Here is a 20598-nt window from a genome sequence, read left to right on the forward strand (position 1 = left end):
GCAGGGGATTCAAACTCAGAACTGCATATTTTAATGGGAAGTGTTCTTAGCCCGCTGAGCCATTCCCCCAGCCCCTATGTTTTTGATTTGCATTTCTCTTGACAAAGATGTTTGAATATCTTTTTGTGAGATTATTGGCATTCTGTGTCTTTAGATAACTGTCTAATCATATCTGCTTTATTTACCTTTATTATGGAATTAAAGAGATTTTAGAGTCTGTTATGTGTCTTATCAGCTAATTTTGGAATGGGATGTGTTCAGTGGTGGACTGCTAGGTCCTAGGTTCAGTTCCCAATACCATGTAAATAAGGCCAGGTGGCACACACCTGTAATGCCAGGACTTAAGAGGTGGAGGCTGGGAGGATCAGGAGCTCAAGGTCATCCCTGGCTACAAAGAGCTAGAGGAGAACATGGGTTCAGGAGACATTGTCTCAGAATGTATGTAGGTGACTTGCACATACCATCTCTGTTCTGTTGGTTGCCATTGGAGCATGTCAGCTTTTATTTGTTTGTTTTGTATTTTGTTTTATTTTTGAGGCAGAGCTTCATATCACCTAGGCTGTTCTCAGACTCACTATGTAGTTGAGAGTCACCTTGAGCTCCCTGTCCTCTTGCTCTCTCTCCTAAGTGTTGGAACTGCAGGCAGGCACCATCATACCTGGCACAGGTTTTAATTTTGATGAAATCCAATTTTTGTTTCATTACTAGTGCTTTCCGTGTCTGACAACCCATTGCCAAATCTGAGGTCATGTAGATTTTCTTCTTCTATGAGTTTTATAGTTTTAGCTTTAGTGGTCATTGGTGCATGTTGAGTGCCCTGTTATTTGGGAAGATCGTGCAGCTCTGGAGCTGGGTCTCGGCTCAGGTCTTAGATCCCTTATCGAGGGTTAGTGGCCTTGTACCTTGGTTCTGAGTGAAACTCCCATTGGATTGTAAATTTTGCTGTGCAGTGTGGCATGTTATGGATATGGGCAAGTGGGATTAGTAGTGCAATATTCTTTTTTTTTTTTTTTTTTTTTTTTTTGGTTTTTTCGAGACAGGGTCTCTCTGTAGCTTTGGTGCCTATCCCGGAACTAGCTCTTGTAGACCAGGCTGGCCTCGAACTCCCAGAGATCCGCCTGCCTCTGCCTCCCAAGTGCTGGGATTAAAGGCGTGCGCCACCACCGCCCGGCTAGTAGTACAATACAGTTTGCTCTGGGTGGATACTGGTCCACAAGCTGGACTAGACTGAAGCTCATTCATTGCCTTTATCCTCCTAATGGTCTTCATTTTGCGGTTGCAGTATCTCCAAATGACGCGTGTGTACCTCCCTTCCCTAGATGTGGACCTGACTGTCACTGAGGCCAGCAGCTCGGACAGCCGAGGTGAGAGAGCAGAGCTGTACACACACATCGACGAGGGCCTCCTGGGAGGAGAAACCAGCTACTTGGGCCCACCCCTCACCCCAGAGAAGGAGGAAGCACTGCACCAGGCCACTGCGGTGGCCAACCTTCGCGCCGCCCTCATGAGTAAGAATAGTCTGCTGTCACTCAAGGCTGACGTGCTCGGTGATGACGGCTCGCTTCTGTTCGAGTACCTGCCCAAAGGTGCCCACTCACTGTCTTGTAAGTGCAACCCTGGTGTGTCGCTGTGTCCTGCTTTGGTTTTAAGCACCTCATTTCAACTCTCAGACCCAGGGTTACTGAGGATGAGGTTATAGGCGGTTTGTCAGGCAGATCAGCTGGGGGTTGAGCTACTTTCCAGCTACCTCAAGGTCTTTCAGGAGGTAGACTGGCTTTGAGTCCTCTGGGACCAGCATGCTTGGTATGTGTCGTTGGGTATCCAGAGGAAGCAGCGAGCGCGTATTGGAATGTTTTGTGCTCAAACTCGAAGAATCTCAGCCTAAAACCCACCAAACTTAAAAGTACACACAATTAGTGAACTTAAAACCACAAGCCCTTTTGAGCCAGTGGCAGGCCTGGTGCCAGAGTCTTTGTGTCTAGGGAACAGGTGTTGGCTCCCTCTGCTGGTCCCGCCACCCAGCCTTTGTGCTGGGATTTGTTCTGTGTATGAGACACACAGAGAGCCACTGACCCAGGGATGTGGAGCTTGCTTTGTTCTTGTTAGAGAGTGCTGGTCACGTGTGTATTTTCAGAGAGTTGGATGCTGCATTTGAGACCTTAGTGTATCTTGCTGCAATCCAGACCACAGACCGACTGACCATGTTGTAGCTGAAGGGCAGCTGCTGTTCAGCCCTGACTCCTTCAAGCTGCCTTTTCCTGTGAGACGAGAGGCATGAACATCTTCAGAGCTCGTAGCCCTAAGACAGGCTGCTTCCCTTGTTCCAGTACATGCTGACTATAGCAGCTGTCTGTACGGGGAGAAAGGTGTGACTGCCCTGGGCATCAGCCTAGCTCCAGAACTTCCTGTTTCTCTGGTGCTCAGCCATGAGTGTGAGAAAATGACTTGATACCTTTCTCTCTGTGGGGAAGGAAGGGGGCATACCCCACACTGGAGACACCAAGTTGGGAACATGAGAGGTAGCGTGTTCCAGGAAGCCCGAGTACATGTATGGTGGTGAATGGTCACCCTCCGAGCCACTGGGTTACAGGACAGTTTCCAGACGCCTTTGCACCGTGTTTTCAGTTGTGTTTCCATGAGCACCAAAGCATTATTTGTTGGGCTTTTGTATTGGTTTGAGGAGTTATGCAAATTGTGTATGGCAAATAAAGACTAACGGTGGAAAATGATGTCTGCCTTCTTTATTTCCAAGTTACCTATCAAGTGGCCTTGGAGACAGGCTGAGGCTGCCCCATCAACAGGATGCACTCACATGAGGCTTGCCATCAAAAACTCTTAGACCTTGTTTTCCACATCTGGGAAATGGGGTAGAGCCAATCACTACCTGTTGTCATTGTTAAACAGCATCTGAAAGTATGGAACATGGCTTAGACAAACAAGTGTGGTGAATGTCTCAGGAGCAAAGTATATTTATGGGCATGGATTGTTGAATTCTTCAAAGTCCCAAAGTATTGGGACAATTCGTGGAGGTGATTGCAGGGGATATGGGGTACCCGGAATTCACATGAACAGAGGAGTTCTGAAATTCAACAACTTTTTGTGGATAACATGGAGCAGTGGAGGTGAGGTGAGGTCTGAATTATTCTTACTCTTCATACTCACGGGACATGCGTGTCCAACGTAGTCTCCTCCTTCAGGGCAGGCTGGGGTAGCAACTCCTGTTTGTTCCCTGGTTTCCCAGATAACTTTTTGTCTTTAAGAATAAATTTGGTGAGCCGGGCGGTGGTGGCGCACGCCTTTAATCCCAGCACTTGGGAGGCAGAGGCAGGCGGATCTCTGTGAGTTCGAGACCAGCCTGGTCTACAAGAGCTAGTTCCAGGACAGGCTCCAAAACCACAGAGAAACTCTGTCTCAAAAAACCAAAAAAAAAAAAAAAAAGAATAAATTTGGTGGTGCACACCTTTAATTGTAATCCACTCGTGAGATGGATCTCTGTGAGTTCAAGGCCAACCTGAGCCAAGGCTATTACAGAGAAACCACGTCAGAGAGAGAGAGAGAGAGAGAACAGGATTTCTGTCCTTTCTGTATCTACTAGTTTCACTTTGGCATGAGCTCTGTTTGTGCTAGGAACTCGCAGTAGTCATGTCCACAGTCAGCTGGCATGGCAGCCTTAAAAGCTGATTTCACTTTCTGAACTATAGAACTGTGACCTCGGGGAGCTTGAGGAAGCCCCTTCCGGTCCCGCTGTCTGAGTGACCCTGGCCCTAAAGCAAGGACCTCCTTGCTTTAGGAGGTGCTAGAGCTTAGCCAAGCCAAGGTAGTGCCTGGCTAGGAAGGGGCCGTAAGTGTGTGTTTTCCTTCTCAGATCTCTCTTCTGGTATGAGTTACTTCGCAGTCTTATAAAGCTTGGAGGTGGTGTAGGGTAGCAAGACCTCCTTGTGACCGCTTCTGAGGTTTAGCATTTGCACCCCTGTACTTGCAAAGATTGCCAAGGCTCCTCCTGTTCTTTCCTTTACAGATGGAATCAGCTTTTAGATTTGATATTTTGATATTTCAGCGATGTTTTAATATCCTTATTTTTAATATGCTAAATATGTCACTGTTTTCATATAAATTTGTCCTTTTATTTTCTGTGTATAGGGTTAGAGGTTGACAGAATCATGCTGGGTGATCATCTGTACTCCCAGAATTGAGGAGATTGAGGCAGAAGGATCATAAGTTTGAATTAACAGGGGTACGTACATACTGAAATCCTGCCCCTTTTTTTGAGTGACAAGATGTAGGGTTTGGTCGTGAACTATAGAACTTTGACTATGTGTAGATGCGGAAGAATGAGTCAGTTATTTGAAACATTATTTCCTAACATCCTAAGTTAGCCTGCCAGATTTTGTGCTACATTAGAATGAAGCATAGAAATGCTCAGATAGATTCTTGTTTTCCAAAATGTGTGGTTTGTCTCACTGTGTCAAGATCCACCATGAGTGTCCATGAGTGTCCATGATGGACAGTACTGCTTATACCCCAAGACAGTTGGCTTTGGGGGTTGTGGCAAGGTTTAGGGATGGGTAGTGCTGGTTCTGCTGGTGGCAGGCTCTGCAGGCAACACCCATGTGCCCTCACATCCACAAAGTGTGCAGGAGCCACCTGCTGTGCTCCGTGAACTTGTGTGGATCAGAAGCAAGGGTTGCAGTGGCGTATGATCGAGGTCTATTCCTCTGTGATGTCATCTTTGCTCTGGACACTTGAAGGAAACATTAGGGACAGTGGAGCTTTTCTGACTGTCCTTCAGGAGTTATGTGGCTGACGGGACAGCGTGTTTCATTTTACTGTCAATAAACTGGGGCTGGGTTGTTACAAGTTGGGGAGAGATGAGGCAGGAGGAGCAGTCCTATTCCACAAACCGCCTGTGCACCTTGCCTAAGCACCCAGCTCCCCTTCCAGTTCCAGAAATGTATTCTTTGAGCCACAGGTGTGTTGGAGAATCTGTTGTGGGAGGCCTTTTTAGGGCTATATACCCAGGAATGCCAAATATATTTAAAAAGGAACGCCTAGTGTTTGGCTGGGTATTTTTTCCCTCCCTTTGTTGGGAGAGCTTCTGCTTCAATTCTGATGAGCTCCAGAGAGGCGCTTGGGACAGAGTGCCAGGATTCTGGCTGCTGTGTCTGGGTGGATTCGACTGTCCCGGAACTCACAACTACCACCTGTGTTGCTGGTGCCAAGCCTTGTCAGGTGGGGCTGAGACTCCACTGCAGTACCTGAAGCTCCTCAGTGCAGTGGGGTGGCTGTTTTGTGGTGCACGACATGAAGCATTGGTGCTCTAGCTACGACCCGACTCTCTCTGCTCACACACTGATAGAGATGTGGTTTGATCATGGCAATTTTGTATGGAAATTCAATTGTAGTTAAAGATTTTTATTACTGTTGTTTCATACTGGGGATTGACCTTGAACATGAGAGATAAGCACTCTGCCCTTTTTAACTTTGATTTTGAGACAGTCAGACTCTTGATACGTTGACCAGTTTACTATGTAACTCAGACAGATCTCTGGTCTCCTGTCACAGTCCCTTGAGCACTAGAATCACAGTCCCACACCACTGAACCTAGTGAAACTGCAGACCTTTCTTTTATTATTGTTTTCTGCGGCAGGGTCTCATGTAGCCCAGGCTGGCTTCAAGCTTGGTATGTAGCTGAGGATAACCTTGGACTTCTGATCCTTCTGTGTCTGTCTCATGAGTGCGAGGATCACTGGATTGTGCACCATCAAACCCTGCACTTGCAAGGTTTTTTTTTAACTTTAAAAAAAAAATTCATTATGTATACAGTTTTCTGACTGCTTGTATGCCTGCAGGCCAGGGGAGGGCACCAGATCTCATTATAGATGGTTGTGAGCCACCAAATGGTTGCTTGGAATTGAATTCTGAACCTCTGGAAGAGCAGTCAGTGCTCTGGGCCATCTTTATAGCCCCCACTTGCAAGTTTTTTTTTTTGTTGTTGTTGTTTTGGTTTTTTTTTTTTTTGGTTTTTCGAGACAGGGTTTCTCTGTGGTTTTGGAGCCTGTCCTGGAACTAGCTCTTGTAGACCAGGCTAGTCTCGAACTCACAGAGATCCACCTGCCTCAGCCTCCCGAGTGCTGGGATTAAAGGCGTGTGCCACCACCGCCCGGCTACGTGCAAGTTTTTAATAAATACTTTATTTTTATTCGTGCTTATGTGCATGCGTGTGTGCATGTGCGTGTATGGGGTATGTGTGAACCATGTGCTTACAGAGGCCAGAAGAAGGTGCCAGATCCTGTGGAGCTGTAACTCCAGGCAACTCTGGGTGCTGGGAACTGAACTTAGGTCTTCTGGAAGTGCAATACACACTCTTAGCCAATGAGCCATCTCTGCAGCTTCTCTTGCAGGTTTTAAACATATGTGCAGATAGTACAAAGCAGTGAATACTCAAATTTTCTCTGGATGGTTTTACTTCCTTCTTTTCATAGGTAGGCCTAGATGAACAGGATGGTGATTTCATACTGTATACCATTCTTGTAACTGCAGTCCCCAGAAATGGACTTTGTGTTACTTCTTTTGATTCAGGTTGGCTTGATTTTCTCCTGTTACTTTTTCAGCAGTAAGCTGACAACTTACCTTTTCATGTTCATCATTCACTGCACAGAAACCAGAGAGTAAATCATTTGTAGCTCACTCTGTGACTGTTTTACAAGTTGTGCTTGTGGGTGCACATTGACCAGTCTGAGGCCTTGACACCTGTCTTTCTTCCATGAGCCTTGGAGAAATACTGTAAGAGTCTGAGTTTGATTTACATGAGCAAATAAGACCAGCTGACCTGAGAGGCAATTACACCACCAACTCTACCCACCATTTTCACTGTCTTTGATGATCCCAAAGTGACATCCCCAAGCACAGCAATGAAAGGTCCCCTGAGAACTGCATAGCACAGTGATATCCTGTGTGAATTTTCTATATCCCTTTCAGGTCCTAAAGGCATGGCTATCCACCTTCCAAACCTACCCACTGGTGAAGTTGTCACTGGAGCCGGCATAGTATTGGACTTGGATGTACTTCTTTCTGTATTCTACAGAGAACACAGGCAGCTTATTTTGACTTAGGGGTTGTTAAAGGCTATTTCCCTATGGTGTTTAAACAAGCAGCCCAGGACCTTAACGTAATTCTAGATTGATCTGGAAGTTTAGTTTGTTTCCTACGAGGGACTTTGACAAGCTAGACACAGGCCAGAGCATCTTGGAGTTCTTATCAGGAGCCTGGTTCTGAACTAGAGGCTGTGAGTTACAGCTTTTTATGCCAGTTCCTCTGTTGGACTCATTTTGCTCTTAGAATGAGATCCTATCCCAGGCAAGTGGTATGCAAGAACCCCTGCTGTTGGAATTGGCCAGCTGGTGAAAGCAGCCAAAAGCCCATCTCCAGCCATACCCTGGCCCTGGGGCCCAGCCACCTGCACCCCTCCAGAACATTGACAGTGCTTCTGAGATGCCCATAGGGGGTGTTAGCGCAGCGTGGACACATCTCTCCCTACTTCTGCTCAGAACTCAGGGAATCGGCACGGCTTCCCAGCCCAAGTAAGGCAAGGGCCACCAGCTACACCTGGGCAGTCTGTGAGCAAAGTGCAGACTGAGGATTTGGACCAGCCTCAGCTAAGGATCTTAGGAGCCGTTCTGCCTCCAGCCTCTGTATGCTCAGCCCTCCATCAACTTTCACTGACGTTGACTTCATTCCCACAGTGAGGTGTGCTAAATAGCTTTATGGTTAATTTGAAGATTTCTCTGAGCTACATGAGAAGCTGAGGTGGGAAGATTACTTAGGCTTATAAGTTCAAGACCAGACTGGGCAACACATTGAGATCCCCTAAATCAAGAAAAACAAAAAACAACAAGGAATTTCTCTGATCTTGTGTTGTTGGGTTTTATTCTAACAAAGACGTTTGGTCCATTTAGGACCTATCTCTAAAGCTGAGGAGCATGGCCATCCCCGCTAGGTTTTGTCTGTGTCAGGTTAATGCAAGCTTCTGACTACCTAAGAGCGTCTGTCTTCTGTCTTCACCCCTCGCTGTTTGGGGCCCAACAGATACTAGGTGAAGTCTCTTTCCTGTTCCTGAGCCTGCAGGGATTACTGCCAACCAATAGGAGGCCAGTTTGTTTGCTGCCGTCAGTAAAACACAGAAGTCTTAAAGAAGAACGTGGCTTCAATTATTGAATTCTGACGTTAACTGGGTGCTCTCGTCTGTGGCCTTTCTAAAGCTGTAGCTACGATGCTAGTGTTCTGCTGGTGGCTTGTGTTCTGCGCGTCTGTTTTTTGGGAATTAATGACAGCCTTCCTTTCCAGGTGGCCAGTGACTGATTGTCTTTGTAGAGTCTGGACAGTGACCAGGTGAGTGAGGGATGAGAACGCATGCTGTCTATAAAAATCTTTCCTAACTTTCTCCCATCTGATGGTTTGTAACACATCTGTCTCTGATTCTAGGTTGACACCTTTGACCTGGACGATAGAGTGGGCCGTTGTTGCTGGACTTGGCTCCAGCTGGTTCTCTCCAGCCAGGATGCTGGAGCATCTAGCAAGAATCTAGCACCTCCTTGACCAGTGTCCCTCTCATAGGTCTGGGTGTCTTTGTCCAGCATGGGGTAACTGCCAGGCGGCCTTAGGTACTAACAGCTCTGAAGTCATCTAAGGAGCCTACAAATGAAGATGTCCCTATGAACAGAGAGGTAGCTTGCGGCTCGCCCTGATTTCCAGGACAGACCTCAGAAGGCGCCTTTGGTCACACTCTGGATTATGTGTGCACATTTGCCCTGCCCGGCTCCAATGTTCTAGGCTCTGCTACAGAATTCCTTTGCTGCAGCCTGCCCAGCGTGAGAACTGTGTGAGGCAGTTGATGGCGGGTGTGTGTGCAGGAGATAGAGCGTGTGGTCTCTAGTTCTCTGCCAGCTTCCAGCTGAGGAATTTTACATGGGTTGCCGACACGAGGAGGCAGACAGTCCACTTGTGCCTACACGTCTAACTCAGCCACGTTGAAGATCTGAGGACTTAATGTAGCCATGACGTCTTGCACTTTGCATCTCTCCAAATGTTGAATTATTGGAAACTGATTTATTTTTAAAGAAATGCCCTTTATCTTCTCTTGATGGTCTTTTGGTGAATGTGTTGAATTTGATACTAGCTCAACATTAAGAGCGAGTGTTTATAAACATGGTGGATGCCAGGAAACCAGAGAAGGACTCATCTTTTGTCAGATAGCAAGTGGACCCAGAAGGGTTCTGGAATAATTAGGTGTTCCCTCTGTGGGTGGGTAGACATCTGGGGGAGGGACGATCCATCAGGTGACAGATCCTCACTGTGAGTGCTCAGGTCTGCCTGTGCCTGTCCCCGCTGTGAAATCTCATGACAGTTAACAAGCTGTGAAGATGGAGAAGTCCAGCTCCTGGCACCTGTGGCATGGATGACAGCTCCTAGAGCTTGGGCAGCCCAGGGGAGAAGTGTCCCTGGGGCCCATTTGAAGAGCTGCTGCTTGGAGATACCAGCATGCCCTTAGCCAAGAGCTGATTAAAAAAAAAATTACAAATTTGAACAGGCTCCAGAGCACCTGAAAACATGGTTTGTGGTAGATACTGAATGAGAGAGATGGACTAGATGGCCACATCACCGGTATTGCCAACACGACCTTCCTCCAACAGCAGCCACCAAGCATGTGAAGTCTCTCCAACAGGCTCGTGGGCACTGTAATCTGATTTCATTGAAATGTTTCATTAAAATATTGCTGTCGGGGACTTATTAAAAAAAAATATCACTACGTGACAATCTTTCTTGAAGAGTTTCAGCGGGAATTTGGCTTTGTCTGTATTAGGCTCTTAATTGCCACAAGACACTCTCATAAATTTGGATATTTACTTCTAGAAAAGTAATTGGGTGTGCGTTTACTTACCGTCTGTAAGTTAGTCTGTGTCTTAAGTGCGTGGTGTAGCGCTCACCACGATCATTTTGCAGTTTGTCATGTACTTACTAAGAAAAAAACATTCTTGCAAAGGAATTTTATTTATTTGTTTGTTTATTTAGAGATAGGGTCTCACCTAGTCCAGATTAGCTTCAAAGTTACTATGTAGTTGAAGATGACTTCCAACTTCTGATCTTCTGCCTCCGTCTCCTGAGTGCTAGGGTTGCACACATATGTCACCATGCTCAGCTAAAACCTTTGAGGAAACTCTTTGAGCTTCCAGTTTCAACTGCAATCAGTTTGAATCAGACTTAACCTCCAGGCAGCAAGCATTTGAAAAGCTGTGCCCCCACCCCCTAAAAAAATTCAGAATCCAGTTACAAAAACACACAAAAACCCAGATGTCCCCAGGCACAAAGTTCTAGGGCAGTCTTGTCAGGAGGCCGTGAGGAGGAACACCTCCATTCCATGGGCGTCACAGGTACACTTACTAGAGAGCACAGCGTGGCTGTGTTTTGTGTCAGTGACGAAGAGGTGAGTCTTCAGGGCATTATGAAGGGGCAGAATTACCAAAAACAAGAACTACAGATCAGGTATCACCACTCTGCACGTATGTGCCCAGAATACCCTTCATATGTAGAAGAGTTCCACTTCAGAAGTGCTCAAGAAATGTAAAATCTGGAGGCCATGTCAGTTAGATAGCAGATCTGGATAAGCAGGAAGCACAGCCTAGACCAGGTGAGAAGATGAAGGGAGAAGCCTTCTAGGTGCTGATGCAAAGAAGAAGGGGAGGAGGTGGACGTGGTGGTGACTGAGCATCCTGCCCGACACTGTGACTTTTGGTGTTTCAACTTGAAAGGAGTAAAATGTTAACACGAGATTGAAGAAACTGACTTGTTAACTGGTTCTTGAGTTCTCTACATAGTCACAGAGAATAATGACGAAGAATAGTAAGAACATATTAAGCCTTTCACAAAAAACTGAAAGGCTAGTGGAGAAGAAAAATAGTGATATTTGAAAAGATAGCACCAAGCACAAGGACCCGAGCTCAGTCTCCAGACCCACGTACAAAGCTGGAAGTGCAGGTGTGTACACTTGTAATCCCAGCAGTGGTGAGAAGACAAGCTCCCTGGGGCTCACTGGCCAGCCGGTCTAGTTTAATTGGTAAGTTCCAGGTCAGGGAAAGACCCTATCTCAAGGAATAGAATGGTATTTTTGAAGATGGCAGCCGAGGCTGTCCTCCAGCCTCCACACGTACACGCATGCTCATGTATGTACGCGTGCGCACACACACAACCCATTAAAAGGTAAGATGAAGGGCAAATAGGAAGTCATGGTGGCTTGAACCTGGTTGCATTAGTGACTGCGTACCAGCACTCAGGATGCTGTGTCAAGAATGAGGCTAACTTGGGCTAAAGCAGGCAAGACTCTTATCTCAACAAAGGAAAAAACCTTTATATTAATATAAATGGGTTAAATACTCCCCCTCATAAATTTGTCAAGCTCACATACATACACCAGACAAAATTTCACCAAGGTTAGCCTTGAATTCCTGATTTCATGTGATTCTTTCGCCTCAACTTCCCAAGTGCTGGGATGACAGGTGTATATTCTTTTAAAAAATTATTTACTCTTTTAAAAATTAATCTTTGAGACGGGCGGTGGTGGCGCACGCCTTTAATCCCAGCATTCGGGAGGAAAAATAAATAAAAATAAAAAAATAAAAAATAAAAATTAATCTTTGTTTGAGATAAGGTGTCCTGTGACCCTGGCTAGCCTTAAACTTGCTAAGTTGCTAAGGAAGACTTGAACTCCTGACCTTTCTGCTTCTACCTCCAAGAGCCACTATTGCTAGCATGTACCACGTGCCGGTTTATGTAGAGCTGGTGCTGGGACCCAGGGTTCTGTGCCTGCTAGGCAAGTTCTCCGCCATCAGAACTGCCTGCCTGCTCAGGTTTGGTTTTGTTTAGAAAGTAAAAATAACTTAGTATAATACTGCTAGGGGAGGGGCCACTAAAGTACTGCCTGCCTTTTTCCCCCAGTTTATACATGACAAAGAAAAGTTAAAAGCAAAGGGATAGAAAAAGATGCGCCAAGAAAACACATAGCGTACTGCACAGTAGTTTAAAGTACCTGTAGCTGGAGGATCCTGCGTGGTGATGGAAGGGGCTGTCCTGGGTTGAGCTTCATAGACATAGGAAGCAGAAGTTGGGAGGACTAGGGACAGGGAGAAGGATGTGGTTATGACTGGGGCTTTTAGCATTCTCTAAAATCTCAGTGAGAGTGGAGAGGATTTGAACCATTTTCAGTGCTAAATCAACCTTGAATTCCTGGAGCAAACCCATCTGGTTGCAAGATGTTACTATTGTGCTGCATTCAGCTTTGTTTTGTTTAAATTCTGTGTCTATATTCACAGACATGTTGGCCTACAACAGCACAATTAGGAACTCTACAGTAGATCAACAAGTGCAGAATATTCCAAATCATAGGAGGAAAGTTTTACCAGCATAGACCAGCTGGGGCTATATACAGTATCAAAGGTCAAGACTGGAGCAAGTGCTTACAGGCAAACAGGGTGGAGTCCAGTAGCAGTAAGGCACTAGACGGCACCTAAACACTCTCTCTCTGTCTCTGTCTCTGTCTCCCTCCCTCCCTCCCTCCCTCCTCTTCATCCTCCTCCTCCTCTTCCTCTTCTCCCTTTCCCTCCCTCCCTTCCTTCTTTCTGTTTATTGTTTTGGAACAATAGCCCAGGTTGATTTCAAACTCGGGATCTTCCTGCCTCAGCCTCAAAAGTTTTACTCTGTCTGTTTCTTGTCGTGAGACAAGATCTCCTGTATCCTGTGCTGACCTCAGACTCACTATGTAGTTGAGGATGGCCTTTGCTTGTCTCCACCTCCTGAGTGCTGAGGTTAAAGGTGTGTGGTGCTATTCATATCCATTTTTGTGCTTCGAGGTAAGGTTTTCTTTGTAGCCTAGGCTTGCCTCAAATCAGGATGTCCTTGCCTCTGTGTCAATATTATCAGAATTGCAGGTGAATAGATAGTAAAAGTGCATCCTATCAAACCGGTAGACCACACCCAAAATTGTTTATAGCTAATTACCCTCTATAGGAAGGTTTTTAATTTCTGTGTCAAAAGGGAGGTAAAAATAACAAAATTTAAAGAAAGTAGCCCCAGGGAAGTAAAGGTATCATGAAACAGGGTACAGAAAAAATGAACATAGAGATGGTTCAGTAGGTAAGAGTACTTGCTGCACAAACATGGGCCCGTGTTTGAGCTTTAGTCAGTAATGGTGAGTCATAGAGCCATAGAAATGGCTGCCCTAAAGGAATAAGTTTATTATACTCACTGACCCCTAGGTATAGGAGGCATGTCTCACCATGCAGAACCACACAGGGAAGTACCAGGCACCTGGGAGGCAGACGGAGGGAAGGAAATGGAAGCAAGAACCTTGCTGTGGTTTCCATGGGAAGACCTAGGTAGGGGAGGGAGTATAGGATCCGGGGATCTAGGGCAGGCAGCAGTTGTCCTGGGCGTAGACGTCTTGTAGAGTCTCGGTAGGAGTGAAACCCCGGCTGCTGTGGACATTGCTTTTCTCATGGCAGTGATTAAATGCCTGATGAGCAAACTGAGGAAGGAAGGGCCTATTTTAACCCACCATGGAGAAGGCATGGTGTCAGGAGCTTGAGGGGCAGCCAACCATTGTACCAGCTGTCAGGAGGCAAGGAGTGATGGGTGCCGGTGCTCAGCTGAACTTTTGCTCTTTTGCAGCCTAGAACCCCAGCCCATGGAATGATGCTGCAGACACTTAGGGTGCATCTTCCTACCTCAGCCCAATCTAATGTTCCTTATAGGCAGAATGACCAGGCCCAGAAGTAGCCATCTCTCCAGGGTTCCCTGTATCAAAGCTTCGAATACAGAAAATAGAGGCCATGGTTGGTGGGAAGTGAGGAGAACTTGGTGCAGGCTGGCAGTGTACCAGCTGTTCAGAATTGCTGCAGCAGAGACTGGTGCACATGGATGAGTGACTGTGCTGTGCCTGACACATGGTCCTGAGAGAACTGGAGATCCACCCAGAAGAAAATTCTGTGTCCTCCTCGCCGTGCACCAAAAGTAACTTGAGTTGGGTTGTAAACTTTGAAAAAGCTGCTTAGCTTTTAGTGTGTGGTCTATTTCCTTCCTTTGGTGCCCAAGAGAGACAAGAGTTCCTGACCACCAAGGCACACACGCAGGTCCCATGTCAGCACCACTGCTTCCTAAGCCAGATGAGTCTGCAGAAAGGGGCTTGCTGTGACTAGGTCACACAAAGGAACACTATGCCGCAACAAACAAGAACCAGCCGCACTTCCCCAGGCTGATGTTGACCGAATCCAGCCAATCATGATCGGATAACTCGACAGACACAAGCAGGAGCAGAGCAGCCATTCACTGCCTCTGGGACTGACTCGCTTGGCTTGCGGGGATGCTCTGAGTAGGCTGCAGATGATTCTTAAGTTATGGAGGCTTCCCATAAGATTAAAATTGTTTGGGTGCTGGACAAGATGACTCAGCAAGTGAAGACACTTACCACCAAGCTTGATCCCTTGAGCCCAACAGTGGAAGGCAAGAACCAACGCCTGTATCTAGCTGTCATCTACCTGTCCCAGGCATGCCCCCAAAGAAATAATTAAATGTAGTAACAAATATTTAAAAATTCTGAAAACAATTTGAATATGTCTGTTTTTAAATTTTTGTTTTTTTAATACAAAAAGTGACAATCCTAGTAAATTTATGAATGGAAAAATGAAGCATAACCGTTTGGTTCCGTTAATGAGGTACTTCACAAATAAAGTAGTTTGGAAATTGTCACTTGATGAGGAACCACACACAGAACTGCTCATGGCTGATGATCCTGGAAGTGCCCATTGACGTCATCTTCAGTATCTGCGTACAGCAAACCTGCTTATCCTGTGTCTGTCCCGGTCGCTGGTGGTTCTCTGCATCCTCAGCAGTTATGAAGAGGTTCTTGAGTGACCACTTAGAGGTTCTACAGGCAGAGGGGTACTGTCGCTGTCTGAGGGTAGCATCTTGTGGCTTGGCGCAGTAAAAGTATGAGACAAAACTATGTTACAAAAAGAAAAGCAGTTGTTTATCAGTTATAGGCAGTTTCGTAAGATGTTTCCTGTATGTATAAGTGTTATAGCCTCTAGGTGTACGGCCAACATTGCCAAGTTCCTCCTGCTGTTGATGTCATCTCGCGTCCTGACTTTGTAGTTGATTTGACTCTCTCTCTCTCTCTCTCTCTCTCTCTCTCTCTCTCTCTCTCTCTCTCTCTCGGTTTTTCAAGACAGGGTCTCTCTGAGTAGCTCTGGTTGCCCTGGAACTTGTTCTGTAGACTAGCCTGGCTTTGAACTCAGAGATCCACCTGCCTCTGCCTTCTGATTGCTGTGATTAAAGGCGTGCGCCACCACTGCCTGGCTTGGAAGTTCAGGGTTTAAGCAAAGCATCTATCTGTCACTCTGGGCAAAGCCTGTCACAATGACAGGGTCACGGTGCTTGTACAGTCTAAGTTGTTTTTCTAAGGAAAGAAATATTTCTGTAGTTAGGTGAGGTGGTGCATGCCTTTAATCCCAGCATGTGGGAGCAGGTGGATCCCTGTGAGTTTGAGGGAAGCTTGGTCTACATAGTGAGTTACAAAACCACCAGAGCTATATAGTGAAACCCTGTCTTCGAAAAACAAAATTAAAAAGCTTTCTATTTATAAGTCCTAATTTAACATGTATGCCTGAACTATGTACTTAAATATAAATATGCAATTAAAACAGTTAAATTAAAACTTTTTTATGCATATGAATGTTTGCTTGCATCTCTGTATGTGCACCACATGCATACCTGGTGCTTACAGAGGTCAAAAGAAGGCATCAGATCCCTGGAACTGGAATTATAGACAGTTGTAAACCACTTGGATCCTCAAAAGGAGCAGCAAGTGTTCCTAACCACTGAGTCATTTCTCCAGTCCCTATAATTTAAAAAAGTCACTACTTTGTTTTTATAAATGTATGTGTGGGGTGGTACCGTGGAGACCAGAAGAGGGTATTGGGCCATGTGGAGCTGGAGTTACAGGTGGCTGTGCACATAGGTTCTCTGCAAGGCTGGTGTGCACTCTTAACTATTGGGCCATCGCAGCAGCCCCACCATTCCAAATTTAATTTTCGTGCCTATAAGAGGATAGAAATAACGAATATATCCCCAAGATATCTTTAAAAAAACATTGTAGAAACTTGGTTCCTTGTTTCCCTTTTCTGTCTTTGAGTAGCCCGTTTATTTTAGGTGTGGTGAGAGGAGTCATGGGAGTGAGAAGGGCCATTGTGGAAGTACGAGACTAGCCTGAAGAAGTGTTCTGTGACCTGGAGTGTGAGCCAAGCCAAGACCTAGAAGGAAAAGACAAAAAGTAGCTCATGTTTTCCCTTTTGGAAGCTTCAGGAGTGGGTGGGTCGTGGCCAGACATGTCTGTCCTCTTTGTCGTTTGGTACGAGTACCCTGCTGGTCCTCATTATGCAGTCAGACGCCAGCTGCTTTGCCTCTGTGCCTATCTAGTACACGCAGACACCCTGGCATCCCACGGCCACTACTGCCACATGCTCAGGTCTCCTCCTGGGACCTGCTTCCAGGAAGGCCTGTCTGACACACTCCCCTGGCACTGGGCACTGGGTTGGCTGATTCCACCTGTCAGGGTCCATGCAGAGTTGACTGTGGGCAAGAATAATGGAAGTGATGTAGATGTCCAACAACAACCATCTCTGTGAAGTTGCGGATTATTCAAACACTTAAAAGATCTGTGGTTGCGGACTGCGGTGGTACATGCCTTTAATCCCAGCACTCAGGAGGCAGAGACAGGCGGATCTCTTGAGTTTGCGGCCAGCCTGGTCTACAAGAGCTAGTTCCAGGACAGGCTCCAAAGCTACAGAGAAATCCTGTCTTGGAAAAAAAAAACCCACAATAAATAAATAAAAATAAAGGAAGATATGTGGTTAAAAACCATGGCTTTAAAATGAGGTCACAATATATTACATATGATATTCTGTCCAGTGTACACAGAGTGTTCATACAAGGAAAAGAAACCAGATTACTGACCACAGTGTCTAGTTCATTCTCTAGGCTGTGATGACTCTCCCTGCCCACTCTTATCCCCAGCTCCTACCTGTAGACCAGCTTGCCTACACACACACACACACACACACTCAAAGAGCTTAAATATTTTTAAAATCTTTTGCTTGTTTTTATTTTTCAAGACAGCATTTCTCTATGTTGCCTGTCCTGTCCTGGAACTGGCTTCATAGACCAGACTGGCCTTGAACTCAGAAATCCACTTACCTTTGCCTCCCGAGTGCTGGGATTAAAGGCTTCATCACCATGGCCTGGCTAAGATCTTAAGGAAGAGAAAGCCCTGGGGACGATGTTCTCACTGTCCTTTTTAGGAACACAGAAACTGGGGATGTGTGCAGTGGCTCTGGAGACCACAGTCTGGCTTACAGAGACTAGGTGTAAGCTCAGGGTCTCTCCAGGACTAGCAAGTACTCTGCTTTTTTAGCACAGAGTACCTACCCAGTGTTCACCTGCCCTCTACGTACCTAGAAGGGCTCTGTCATTAGGGCCCTTGGGGCTGCTCTCCCTGCTGTTAAATTCAAGGCCCCACATTGTGGCCGGAGCCTCAGGAGCAGACTTGCGTTGGAGACACTGAGGAATCCCCTGGGTTTTGAGCCTGATTGTATCCACTTAGTAGAGATGGCAACGATGTGTCCTTGCCGCAGATGTCAGGCCAGAACTATATTAAAGCATTTGGTTATTTTTTCTAACTTCTTGGCCTGTGCCACACAGGAATGCTTGTTTTTCTTCTCTCCAGGGTTGCATCTGATATACCCTTGCTCAACGGCATGCTTTGGTGTCCAGGGAATCTCTGAACAGGGTGTAGACAGCCACGCAAGGTCGCTTGTTCGCTGCTGGCTCAGCGAAGCTCTTGGTCTGTTCTTAGCAGAGGCCTGGAAGATTGTTTTGTGGGAGGCCCCTGAGAGCTGTATACCCATCTCCTTGTGCTCTGATGAGTGGGTAGACCATCTGTTTGAAGGTGGAGTGAGGTGGTTCACTGTATGAGGTCAGATGCTAATGTCTCTGCCACTGTCTTTCAGTGAACGAGTTCACAGTGATTAGGAAGAAGTTCAAGTGCCCCTACTGCAGCTTCTCGGCCATGCACCAGTGCATCCTTAAGCGACACATGCGCTCACACACTGGAGAGCGACCCTACCCTTGTGAGATCTGTGGCAAGAAGTTCACTAGGCGAGAACACATGAAGCGACACACTCTGGTGAGTGCAGGGTGCTAGTGGGGCATGGGGGCGGGGCACTTGATGTGCTGGCTTAAGATGTCCTGACAGGCAGCTCAGGAGGAGGGTGTAGGGTACCCAGGACACCACCCAGCACTATCTGCCTTTCAGGGGCGAGCGTAGAACAGAAGAGGGAGAACTGCCTCTTGCGACATCACTGTGCTTCTCTGCGGGGACTCCAGGCCTGTCTGAGTACAGGGTAGGGTAGCACATCGCATGCTGTCCACTTGCTGGCCTCCTCAGCCGCTGCAGAGTGTATACTGCCATCTGCACTTTGATCTGCTCGTTTATATCCCTGCTCTTGTGCCTGGCTCTCAGTACCTAGCATGCCATTTTCAAGTGGAGGGTTTGAAGGATGAATTTGTTTGGCCAAGAGATGACAGAAAAAGTTGTTCAGAAACAGGTAGATTGGTTCAGGTAAGATACACCAGCAAAGTCAAAGTCAAGCAGGTTATAGGGCAGTTCATGGCAGGCTGAACTCAAGGAATTGGAGCCCTAAAAATGAACCAGGGCTTGGGGAGGGGCACATTTAGAGGAGAGTGGAGTTAGGGGATCTCAGGTCATCTTCCATGTGAGAACTCACTGCCAGCTGGGCCACTCCTTAGTTCATTGACTGATTACAGGCACTTGTCCAAAGTTAGTGACTCTGAGGATCTACCTGACTTGTCGTGAGCAGAACCCAGCCCCTGCCCTAGTCTTGGGTCCTAGCCTCTGTGTGCACGGCTGCTCATAGCTGCTTGAGATCTTAGAGCTGGATTTAGATCTTTTTGCTAATGAGGCTTAGTCAGTAGAGTACTTGCCTCATGTGCATGACGCCCTGGATGCAATCCCTAGTACCATATGATGGTGTATTCCTATGATACCAGCACTTGGGGAGTGGAGGGAGAGTATCAGAAGTTCAGGGTGAAGACATTCAGTTGTCTCAGTGGATGCCTGCCACCAAGTCTGACAACTTGGGTTTAATCCCCAGGATGCACATGGTTGGAAGGAAAGAACAGACTTCTGTGGGTTTTCCTATGTGTGGACAAGAATGGTGCTGGTGTGCACGCACACACATAAATACAATAAATTAAAAAAAAAAACATTCAAGCCGGGCGGTGGTGGCTCACGCCTTTAATCCCAGCACTCGGGAGGCAGAGGCTGGCGGATCTCTGTGAGTTCGAGACCAGCCTGGTCTACAAGAGCTAGTTCCAGGACAGGCTCCAAAACCACAGAGAAACCCTGTCTCGAAAAACCAAAAAAAAAAAAAAAAAAAAAAAAAAAAAAAAAAAACATTCAAGGCCGGCCGGGTGGTGCTGGGACTTGCCTTTAGTTCCGAACACTCAGGAGACAGAGGCAGGTGGATCTCTGCGAGCCAGCCTGGTCTACAAAGTGAGTTCCAGGACAGGTACCAAAATCAAGGCCATTCTTAGTTACATAGTGGATTCATGTGATCTTGTCTCAAAAAAAAAAAAAAAAAAAAAAAGGAAAAAGAAAATACTTTCACTAGTTTTGTGTTTGTTTTTGTTGCATCTGCAAATACTGCTTTACAAACTTACAGAAAAATTTAAGTGGGATGCTGGCGCCTCCACCCAGCTTTTTCCATTCAAAGAGAACTGTCTTTTTTTTTTTAAAAAAAAAAAAGCTCATAGGTGCTGAAAAGCCTTAACAGTGTGCATTGCTGCCTTTTCTTGAGCAAACCACACTCACTTTGTTTGAGGCTGGGTCACTGTGCCTGCTCTTCATCATAACTTTCTAAAAATGTACTTAAAATGTGGAAGCTTAGTGTGGTAGCACGTGTCTGTAATTCCCCATTTTGGAGGAGGAGGCAGGAGGAGGATAACTTCCACGCCATCCTGTGTGCCGGGCTCAGTTGATGTTGATGCCCCCTATGTCAGGGCTTGCATGAGGGAAGGGTCCATATAGTTTAATCCTTTAGTTTCCTTGAGGTGCAATCTTTGAAAAAGTGGAGCCCTCTGCATTAGAGGCAGCTCTGAAGCCCAAACCACCATGTTCACCACAGCAGTATCTACTGCCCTGACTTTTTTTTGGCATGCAAAGCCCCTCCAGGAACCTCATAGGTGGAGACAGTGCTGAGAGCCGTCCTGCTGCACTTTCCAAGGGATCAGAAAGGAGTGGTTTGTACTGCGCCATAACAACATCAAGGGGCTTAGCAGCAGAGCCACAAAGCCCAGACACAGAACCACAGGGACATCTTGTGTTGTGTTTATAGTCGGGGAACTGGCAGATTCAGAAAGGGGCTTAGCAGCAGAGCCACAAAGCCCAGACATAGAGCCACAGTGACATCTTGTGGA

General features: G+C 46.5%; 1 protein-coding gene across 3 annotated transcripts in view; it reads left to right on the forward strand.

Annotated features, from left to right (window-relative positions):
• The window catches only part of Zbtb46 (zinc finger and BTB domain containing 46), a 69968-nt gene that overhangs the window by 44476 nt on the left and 4894 nt on the right, over window positions 1-20598 (forward strand). For 2 of the 3 annotated variants that reach the window (XM_057780517.1, XM_057780518.1), the window contains exons 3-4: window positions 1320-1604; window positions 18111-18286. In XM_057780517.1, coding sequence (XP_057636500.1) covers window positions 1320-1604; window positions 18111-18286 — 461 coding nt within the window. Of the gene's footprint in view, window positions 1-1319; window positions 1605-4140; window positions 4235-8343; window positions 8389-8481; window positions 9934-18110; window positions 18287-20598 lie in introns of those variants that run through there. The other variant, XR_009057709.1, reaches the window with a different exon arrangement.

This window comes from Chionomys nivalis, chromosome 9, assembly GCF_950005125.1.
Source record: "Chionomys nivalis chromosome 9, mChiNiv1.1, whole genome shotgun sequence".
Lineage (NCBI taxonomy): Eukaryota > Metazoa > Chordata > Mammalia > Rodentia > Cricetidae > Chionomys > Chionomys nivalis.